Genomic DNA, 11,164 nt, shown 5'->3' on the forward strand with positions numbered 1-11,164 from the left:
AACAAACCCTGATTTTGTCAATTCCACAAAAATCTTTTGTTGTTTTGAAAAAGTTGCTTTGACGTTTAGCGTTGATTCAACAAAAATCTAGATTTTCTAATCAACAAAACGTTTTGTTGATTCAAATATGCCTTACAGTCATCCTACATAATCGGAACACCCACAAATTAGGAACACTTTTATGATAATTTGTCAATAGCATGCCAAAAGTAGCTTTTCTGTCGACCTTACTATTTTTAGAACCTTCATTTGGACATTATCTTGCTATTTCACAAGTAAAAGTAGTACTTTTTGAACAAAAAATGTATTCCAAGACTATTTTGTCCAGAACAGCAAAACACTGCCTTCAAATGGCCTGTTTCATAATTGTGGGATGTTATTGTGCCTCCCACAATTGTGGAACACCTGAATTTAACTGATATTTTCACAAAAAAAAGTTATCAAACTAAGCTTGAGTTTCATTGGTTTCAGTGTGAGAAGTCATTATTTGGTAATAAATATGTACTCCTTGAGAGAGATCCAAAGTTTGTTTACATTCGTAAGAAAAAAGTGTTCCGAATTTGTGGATTTCAAGGGTCAAAGTAATTCTTCAAAAACTTCATATAAATGTTAAAATTTGCAGATGTTCGATACAGCATTCGAAAGATCGCAAGAAAAGCTTTCAAATGAAGGTAAAAGCGAATCATTAAGTTCAATTATCGATTTGCTATGATTTTATGAACATTGGCCGATCTGGAAACCGTTCCGAATATGTGGGATGACTGTATTTTTCTACGTGAAGATGCCAGAAAATCCAGCTACCAACTCAATAAAAAAAATGAAAATATGAACAAAATTGTAGATAGTAGAATCCCGATTTTTTTAAATCTATTTTTTCGTAATTATTGAATTTTTAGAATTGTGTGCTTTTGATTAAAGCTCGGAATTAAAAAAATACCGCAACAGAATTTTTTTCCATATTTAATATTTTTATTTTATTTACTTTTTAAGTGTTGGTATTCTGCAAATATTTTATTATTATATTGAATTAAAAAAAAGTCAGGTCGCTGAATTTTAGAATTTTTAAATTCTTTTTCTTTTTTCTTGTTTTTAATCATGAATTTATGAATTTTGAAATTTTGGAATTTTTGTCCTTAAAGAATTTGAGATTTTGAATTTTGGAATGCTAGAATTTAGAAAGTTAGATTAGTTTTGATTTTTAAATCTATATTGCATTTTGAAATTTATTATTTTATAGGTTTGAATTTTTGAATTTTTGAGCTCAAAAAATTAAATTTTTAATTTCTTGGAAATTTGTAATGCAAGAATTAAGAAATATTTTAAACTCTTTAAATTGAATTTTTGAGTTGTTTTTAACTTTCAATTTTTAATTTTTTTTGTTGTAATTTTTATGTTTTTATTTTAAATTGAATTAAATAAACTTTTGAATTACTTTCGTTTTGTGACATTTTTTTTTAAATTTCAATACTTTTAATTTTCTAGATTTGAAATGTTGGTATTATGCAAAATTATTTTGTTTATTACTGAATCACGGCGTGTTTTCTGGGCAACCTTAAGGAGAAAAAATAGTCATCACTACTTTCAAAAGTGTCGTATAGGAAATTTTCTCAGCTTTCCAATGCTTCTAAGAGCGAAATGTTTCATCGGGAAATTTCTGAGATATCTTTTTTTTAAGTTTTCTCTTTTAAAATCCTTAATCATTTATTGGACACTTTTAAATAACAGTCCAGGAAACTTGTCAAATGATGTGTTTCATGTGTCTTTTACTCATCAAAATGTGCAAAATGAGACAAGAATCAACTTTGTAGAAGGTTGCAAACCGCTAAACATTTTGAAAATTAAGTTTAGCCGAATTTTTGAATATGTGGGATTTATTTAAATATTAAAATAATAAAACCGTATTGAAATATTATTTTTGCAATTCCGTCGTGAAACTACTTACTTTTCCTGTCATTCTTGAACGACGAAATAGCCTACTTTTCTGTACCAAAAAAAAACAGAATCGAATAGCAACACTTTTCAAAATAAATGCTGAAAAGTAACACTTTTCAGCACTCAAATGGGTGCTGAAAAGTTGAACTTTTCAGCACTTGTTTCGAAAAGTAACACTTTTCAACATTTTTTTGATTGAAACGATTTATTGACAAAATACATGAAAATTTGACATAAAATTTCACTCAGTGTGTGTTTTTTGGAATTGCAAAAAATGTTGTATGGAACTCGTTGCAAAACTTGATTTTTTCAGCACTCTTCGTATTTATCCAACTCGGTGAACCTCGTTGGATAAATGTACGACTCGTGCTGAAAAAATCCTCTTTTTGCAACTTGTTGCATAAACTACTATTTAACAAGAACAAATAGAGTATTACATTACTGTTGTGTACAAATAACACCGGTCTGCTCTGATTCAGCTTGCAATTAGCTGATACAAGCAAAATTTCTACAGGTTTGAGATTGATAGGGTATTACAAGATTTTTATGAATAAATAGCATATTTCTTTAATCAAACACTAACTAGTTGCATGGAAACAAAACATGTTCAATACTCGAAATTAAACTGCAAATTACTGTTGCTAGCTTTAGGAGAAATGCTTTTTATTAGTATGAAATGATTGTTTTAGTTTTTTTTGTATTAAATGGTCAAGGATTTAGCAAAATTTTAGAAGTTAATATTAAAGACTCTCATCTTCAATCTCATCTTTAAAAAAATATATATGTTTGTTTTTTTTTAGTAAAAATACTATTTAATTTTTGTTCAAACAAAAAAAAAATGTTTGTGATGGTGTTTTCAGCATTCTGAATTGAAAAACTCGAGTATTATTGCTACTTTTAAGTGCATTTTCAACAGAAAACATTTTATAAAATTTTATCTTTATTCTATACTCATGAAAATATGACTTTTGAAGCTTGCTACAGTAATATGTAGTACATTTTCGATTTGAAATCATATTTGTATCTATGTTCCTGGTTAATGTTTGCTTAAGAAAATATCAAATTTATTCATTAAAATTCAATAATACCATTAACAATCACAAACCTGCCAACGTTTCGGTTGAACAAGCTAAATCAGAGTAGACACGTGATATTTGTACACAAAAAATATGTAATCATCAAATAATTCTTGTAAAAAATATATTTTTACACTGTTTTATGATTTTAATTTCTGAATAAATCCCAAATATTCAAAAACTTAAACAAAACATAATTTTCGAAATGTTTAGCGGTTTGCAACCTCCTAAAAATTGTTTCTTGTCTTACTCATCAAAATGTGCAAATATTTTGATGAGTAAATGACTTATGAAACACATTTGATAGTTTTCTGAATTGTTAGTATAAAGTTTCCAATAAACAATAAAGGAATTTAAAACCAAAAAACTTAAAATAGAGATATCTCAGAAATTTCCCGATGAAACATTTCGCTCTTAGAAGCATTGGAAAGCTGAGAAAATTTCCTATAATACACATTTTAAAGTAGCGATGACTATTTTTTCCTGATAAGGTTGTTCTAGAAAACACGCCGTGTGAATTAAATCAAGTCGTTGAACTTTAGAATTTTTAAATTCCAATGTTTTTTATTTTATTTTAGATTTTTTTTTGTTGATTTTATTTTTTTGATTACAAATTTTTGAATTTATTTTTTTTGTCCTTGAAAAAAAATTTAAACCAATTTAGTTATTTATCTTGTGATTTTGAGTGCTAGATTTTTGAAATGTTTTGAATTTCTGATGTTTTTCGGAAATGAAATTTTTTGTTTTTCATATTTTTAATATTTTTATTGTTTGAGATTTGAAATGTTGGTGTTCTACAATGTATTCTACTGAATTTTTTAATTTTCATGTTTTGAAATTTTGTTTTTTTTTGGTTAAATTTTAGTTTTTTTTATTTCAAAAAATATTTGCAACGGCCTAATATTATTTTATTATAAATGTGTGAATTTTGATTTTTTTAACCTTAAAACAATTTTAAATTTTGTAATGTAAAAATTTTGACAATTTTGCATTTTTAAATTTTGGAATTTTTGAGATTTTGTTTTTTTTTATTTAAAATGAACCTGGAATTTCTGAATTTAACAGATTTTTTTTACCTAAAACAAATTTGTTGTTATTTTGAGTTTTTGAGTGTTTGTTTTTTTTATTTTTTTATTATTTATTGGAAAGAAAATTTTAATTTTAAAATTTATTATATTTTTGTTCTCAATTTTGAATATTTTCAACTTAACAATTTTAGTTTTGATTTTTGTAGAAATTTGGAATGCTAGAATAAGGATTTTTTGAATTATAAAAAAAAGTTTTTTTTTTATTTTTGCAATTTCTGATTCTTTATCTCAACTATTTTTTTTAATCTAGATATCAAAATCCGAACTTTGATTTTTTAAGAGCGAGTTTTTCACCGATGTGAAACAGGTCGTATCGAGGTGCTCCGATTTGGATGAAACTTTCAGAGTTTGTTTGTCTATACATGAGATGAACTCATGCCAAATATGAGCCCTCTACGACAAAGGGAAGTGGGGTAAAACGGGCATTGAAATTTGAGGTCCAAAAAACATGAAAAATCTTAAAATTGCTCGCATTTCCGTAAAACTTCATCAATTCCAACTCTCTTAGATGCATTCGAATGGTCTTTTGAAGCCCTTCAAAATGTGCTATGGACATCCAGGATTGGTTTGACTTTTTCTCATAGCTTTTGCAAATTACTGTTAAAAATGGATTTTTTTAAAACCTTAATAACTTTTCCCAACAGCCTCCACACCCATACTCCCATAGGTCAAAAGTTAGGAATTTCATGGACTATAAGCCTACGGTACTAACTTTTGGCCAATCGCAGTTTTTCTCATAGTTTGACGATTTTTCTAGAACAAACATTTTACAACGTTAGTTTTTGCCCTGTAGGCCGCCATAGCGGCATTTTTTGGTCTCAATTTTGTCATATTCGGAATCCTCGGACAATTTCACGTAAGTTAGAAGTATTGGAGTTGTAAATTTGATTGGAAAAATTGCCGTTTAGAATGAATTAAAATATTTTTTAACAATTTGTTGGATTGGGGGTAAAACAGGTTTTCGCCTGCTTTATACAGCATTTGACGTATTGGTCGTAGGGTTAATAAGATCTTTTTCTTTTTTTCAAAAATGTTTTATTTAATTAATTTTTAAAGAAATATTACAACTCCAATACTTCTAACTTACGTGAAATTGTCCGAGGATTCCGAATATGACAAAATTGAGACCAAAAAGTGCCGTCTTCTCGGTCTACAGGGTAAAAACCAACGTTATAAAATGTTTGTTCTAGAAAAACCGTAAAACTATGAGAAAAACTGCGATTGGCCAAAAAGTTAGTACCGTAGGCTTATAGTCCATGAAATTCCCTAACTTTTGACCTATGGGAGTATGGGTGTTGGAGGCTGTTGGGAAAAGTTATTAAGGTTTTAAAAAAAACCATTTTTAACAGTAATTTGCAAAAGCTATGAGAAAAATTAAAACCAATCCTGGATGTCTATAGCACATTTTGAAGGGCTTCAAAAGACCATTCGAATGCATCTAAGAGAGTTGGAATTGATGAAGTTTTACGGAAATGCGAGCAATTTTAAGATTTTTCATGTTTTTTGGACCTCAAACTTCAATGCCCGTTTTACCCCACTTCCCTTTGTCGTAGAGGGCTCATATTTGGCATGAGTTCATCTCATGTATAGACAAACAAACCCTGAAAGTTTCATCCAAATCGGAGCACCTCGATACGACCTCTAGAACAAACCGAGCAGAATCTACAAATACTGCCTCTTAAGTATTTAGTTTTTTAATTTTAAAATTTTTATATGCTATTTTTTGTGCTTTAAAATTTGGAAATCTTTGATTTTCCGAATTTAGGTATTTTATATTTTTTTAATTTTTATGCCTTATTTTTTTCAACTTTATGAGTTTTAATTCACACCAGAAAAAAAAAAACAGATTTATCTTTAGACTTTTCCCCCTGGTTTACTTCATTCTGAGTAAAACAACAAAATCCGGCCGTTTTGATTTTTGCCATTCCAGATGCTATCTTCCGACTGGCTGCGCCAAGTGCCGCAAAAACATGAGATCAAATTTCTCTATATGAGCAGTAGGAGGACAACAATTCTTGAAAATTCTTCTTCTCAACGCGCGGTAAATCAGTACTTTAGGGGCAAATAAGTTTGGAATAGTCAAAACTAATCAAAAAGGTGCAGTGACAATGTTACATGTCTAACCAATATGACGAAGAACGGGTTAGAAATTATATTGCTCCTGATTTTCACCCCAAAATTTAAATATGGGAAAGGTTAGAACTGTGAGCCTTCAAATAAAATAAATACATTTTTAAAAATGGTCGCAAATTGTATCACAAAATCCGATGCTAACGATCTAGTGAAATGGCTTTCGAAGAAATGATTAATAAAACCGCGACAAGTTATCAATTAATAGAGTAATCAATTTTTCGTCTTGCAATTATTCCTACGCGCTCTTTTCGACCTGTGGCCAGCTATCGTCGTCTGACCGCGGCACCTCGAGTTATGAAAGTACATACTTTTTGTATTATTTTTATAATATATGAAGTGTAATTTATTGCAGTCACGCCGTGTTTTTCAAACCTGCCTCGAGCATTGCACTTTCAAAGTGCCCATTTCGCGCAGCACAATTTGTTACTTAACCTCGCTAAATCCCCTATAAAGTGTGCTAGTTGTTTTTTTCAGTATATATATTAAGGTTGCGACTTTTCGTATATAATTAATAATATTGAGTAGAAATATATTTACCACCTAGCGGATCGCTTGCGACATGTGCAGCGGAGTCAGCATCAGCTCTAGCTGGGCGTCCTTGAAGTTGGCTCCGCGCAGGTTGGCCTCCTGCAGGTCACTTCCGGACAGATTGCAGCGCTGAAAGCGGACCAATTGGTTTAGTTTGGTGTTTAATGGAAAAAACGAGGATTGTTTTACCTCCAAATCTGCCCCAGCCAGCACGGCCGCTCTCAGGTTGCAATTCATCAGATTGGCATTCCTAAGGTTGGCTACCCGCAGATTCACTCCGGCCATGTTACTGAGGGATAAAACGTTAGTTTGACGGAATCGAGATCTTTAGTAACTCTCACCTATTCTCCAAGCAAGCTCCCTTCAAATTCACGCCCTCCAGATTACTCCGCACTCCGGTTGGGTCCTCAAAGTTACAGCCCTGCAGGTTGGCGCCCTCCATGTTCGCGCACAGTCCTTTCACGGACAGTAGCTGCGCCCCCTCTAAATTGGCAAAACTCAAATCCGCCCGCTCCAGACAGCAATAGTTAAGGTTCGCCAGCGAAAGATTACACCGCGTAAGACATGCGTACTTGAAGTTGATGTGGCGCAGGTCCAGCTTGCGCAAATCAGCTCCCGCAAGGTTCACCCCCTGAAACCTTAGCTCCGTCATCTGGGAAGTCTTGATCAACGCACTAATCACGTCCCTTCTCGTCAACGGAAGATCCTCCGCAGGCTGCTGCTGCCGGACCAACTCCTCAAGCTGCGGAATCAGCCCCTCAATCCCGAAGAACTTGGCCTCCTCCAGAATCCCTTCCGGACTAAGGTGCCCGTCGAATATCAGCTGCCCGTGCCGTAGATAATTCAGAATCGGCTCGAAATACTGCGACGAACGGTCTATCAGGTAAGCCCCCTCGGCATCCTTATCACTCGGGCACATCGCGTCCTCCTGGGCAAACATCCGGGCCAACATACTGCCCGGTTCCTTGTTCAGCAGGGTGCTCAGGGTCGTCGTAAAAACCTTCCCGCCGACGTTCAAGCTAACCCACTTGTATGGAGTGGGAACCCGCGGAGCGGGCGGGCCACTGCTGCTCGCGGACACATCCTTCGACGGACTGCCCGGTGTGGGCTTGGATGACGAGCTGCTGCTGTAACCGGAAGTGGACGGTGGACAGTCGGACGTGGACACTTTCTTACTCATCACACACACAGTTTTGGAAGTGAGCTGAAGCTAACGCTGTTTGGTTCAATTTCACTTAAAATAGTTACAAAATAGCACCACTATCGATGAGCAATGAAACCTGAAATTTTAACTTCAATTTCACAATCTATTTAAAACAATTTTCTGGAAAAACTGTCGCGAAAAATTCGTGCAACTTTTTGCTTACTTTTGTTGTTTTTTTTTTCTCTGCTGATGACTGACAGCGTTTTGTTGTTGTGTGAAGAGTTTGGTAGCGCACAAAACGTCAGACGCGATTGGTAGCGCGCGGGTCGTCCACAAATGGTGCAATATTTTTGTTAGTTTAAAAAAAAGTTTTTGCACTCAACCCCCGATGGTTTGACACCAACTGTTGTCAAAGGAACGGGGTCACTTATTAGTCACTTACACGGAGTTCACACCTACTACCTAACGTTGGTTTTGGTAGTGTGCGTGAGCGCCGTGTAAAAAGTGACAGTTCGTTGAAGCTTGGGACAACGGCGATCAGAAAGCGCGGGCCACGATCGGGTTGCTGATGGGGGACACGCAGTTGACTACGGCCAAGCTCTACTAGAATGCCCTTGAGGACCACTTTGAGCTGGTCAAGGTGAAACTGGCGGACGTGATGGCCAAGAGGGAAACTCGCAGATCCGACGAATCAGTTCTCGAGATCGATCACCAGTAGCGCAAGAACGTGCCGATCTGGTACTTCGGCTAGAAGCCGGACCTGCCCTCAGCGAAGAAGAGTGGCCGTTACGTGTAGGTCATCCCACAAGAACGTCAATCCTGATTAAATTTTCGTGTCGATGGATCGGAGCGAAGCAGGACGTTTACCTTGCGGACGGCAATAAGACGGCTTCTGAAGTGTGCCTCATGCATCCATGACTGATCTAGAAGTCTCCTTTTTTCAAGTTACGGGTATCGAAAATGTACTGATTTTGACATACCCTTCTAAAAGGGTGACGCCGGGTGAACTTGAAAAAAGGATAGAAAGTATCCTGTACTAAAAACGCAGATCGCATGTTTTATAAATATAGCCGAATCAGAGAAAAATGTCCGCACTTTGCTAAGAAATCATTGGAAACCATTGGAACCGGAACTGATCCACCGTCAATTTTAACCCAGTAGTTTTGTACTTTTTTACAGTTCGCAGTTCTAGGCGCAGTTGCTTTGTTTTGGTTCCGTAATGAACAGCTGTTCTTTTGTTCTGGCTTTGTTTTGGTGCCGTAAATGACAGCTCTCTTTTGTTCTGGTGCCGTAATTGTCAGCTGATGATGGCTGCGGTTGAGCTGCCTGTTGTGAGATATAGATGTCGCCTCCCTGATCGCGGACGGCCACGGACGAACGGATATCACACACGCAATACGCAAATCGATGATTCCAGATATCAAGCAAACTGTCAAATTTAGTTTTGACATTTGCGCTCGCGTTCTGAAGGCAAGCCGAGAAAAATAATAATTTCCGTTCGTCCGTATACATGTACTGTCACTTTTAACGCGGCGTTCACGCACACTATCAAAACAAACGTTTGGTAGTGTATGTGAACTCCGTGTAAAAGGAGTGTCAAACTAAAACGTGACCTCGTTCGTTTGACAACAGTTGGTGCCAAACCATCGGGGTTTGAGCACAGGTAAACAGACGGGACACTCGAGTGCCGAACCATCGTCCTCCAAAAACGGTTATTTCAAAGGCAATTTTGTTTCGGCATCCATTCACCCGGCGCTGCTGTCGTGACAGCTCACCCGTCTTTACTCAGTGTGTGTGATGCGTGTTTTAGTTTTTATGTTGAGCGTGAGCACGTGCGAGGCAACAAATGAAAACACCAAAATTTCTGGGATTCGGGAATTCTAACGGTGAATCACAATCCAGGCTTTGCAGAACAAGATTGGGGCAGTCTCGGCCATGGCCTTTTGTCCCACTATTAATCCGGTAGGCCTGCTCAATTGCCTGCCGATGTCGAGGCTGCTGCTGAGGCGCCCGCTACTGCGGAGGAAGCCGCATCCTGTGGTGGAGTCATCTTCTTCGGAGCAACCTGCTTATCCTTCGTGGACTGCTGCTCAGATTGCTGCTGCTGGTCGTCCTCTTGGCCTTTTGGCGATGTTGCACCACTCAATCTTTCGATGTAAATTTTGCGGCAGCGTTTTTGGAATCTCTGCGTTTTTGTTGTTTGGAGCAAGTTAACTGCGCCGTTGACATGTTCCACACAGATGTTTCCAAACGCCCATCGTGGATCAATTCCGGTAGATTTGAATTGGATTTTTCTATTTCGGCGGCCACTACTGGTGTTTTCGTGACCAGGGGTATCTTGTTGATGATGGTGTCAGGTGTTAGAGGTTTTGGAGGAGGAGGAATTTCGACAGAACTTGAAAGCAACGGGGATGACCAGTGGTTTGGTCTCTGTCGTTGCGGTTGTGGTGCGTCGTTGCTGGTGCTACCGCATGATTTGGCTCATGAGGTTCTGCCATTGGAAATGGAACTGATCCACCGTCATCTTCGGCCGTCGACATTGTTTTTAATTTTTTGCATCGGATACTGACGATCAGCAACACCAAAATTATTTCGATCAGCTTTTGATGTTTACAATCGTTAAGGCTTGATTGTCTCACACATACACTGACATGACACATAACAGTAATGGGTTTGTATTGGTGTGTTTGGGCTGCGCTTCGGCATAAGCTCACCAGGCAGCGCTGGCGTCGCCGTGATTTGGTAGTTTGATGAAGGACGATGGATTTCAAAAATAATTTGTATGGAGAGTCACGTCTGTTTGTCTGTGTGCGTGCCATGATTGTTTTTCTTTTTTTTTTAAATTCAATTTCAATTTATTTTAAATGAATCTTGCAGGAACAAGCGTACTTTTTTATTAGCTTCGTCGTTGATTGAAATTCTAATAAGAAACGTTTGTTTACATGTAAGTTAGTCGACAGTTAGATAGCTGTTTTCAATCTAACTTTCCTTTCCAGTGTGCGCTTTGATTTGACAGCACAGCCGTAAACCACGCCCCATTTTTTTTAGTTCAATAGAGTTATCTACGTGCGCATGTATTGCGTGTACGTACACGAAAAAGATTGAGGTTAAATTTTGTACCCGCCAGCAAAACAAATGGGGTGCTAGTGTGCGTGAGCTCGGGCTTAGATAACTCTATAACAAGAGATGGCACAGTGTTGTCAAATACATTTGTACAACTTACTCTGATAACTTGCATCTTTTTCTGGCAAGTTATACAACCA

General features: G+C 36.3%; 1 protein-coding gene across 2 annotated transcripts in view; it reads right to left on the minus strand.

The window, feature by feature from the left end:
- LOC6036974 (BTB/POZ domain-containing protein KCTD9) overlaps window positions 1–8,149 on the minus strand; it is a 29,279-nt gene extending 21,130 nt beyond the window's left edge. The window contains exons 1-3 of one of the 2 annotated variants that reach the window (XM_038249881.1): window positions 7,099–8,149; window positions 6,947–7,046; window positions 6,767–6,886 (exon numbers count right to left, since the gene is read on the minus strand). In XM_038249881.1, coding sequence (XP_038105809.1) covers window positions 6,770–6,886; window positions 6,947–7,046; window positions 7,099–7,937 — 1,056 coding nt within the window. In that variant the 5' untranslated portion in view covers window positions 7,938–8,149 and the 3' untranslated portion in view covers window positions 6,767–6,769. Of the gene's footprint in view, window positions 1–6,420; window positions 6,887–6,946; window positions 7,047–7,098 lie in introns of those variants that run through there. The other variant, XM_001846890.2, reaches the window with a different exon arrangement.
- Between the last annotated feature and the right edge of the window lie 3,015 nt (window positions 8,150–11,164).

This window comes from Culex quinquefasciatus, chromosome 1, assembly GCF_015732765.1.
Source record: "Culex quinquefasciatus strain JHB chromosome 1, VPISU_Cqui_1.0_pri_paternal, whole genome shotgun sequence".
In the NCBI taxonomy this organism is placed as follows: domain Eukaryota; kingdom Metazoa; phylum Arthropoda; class Insecta; order Diptera; family Culicidae; genus Culex; species Culex quinquefasciatus.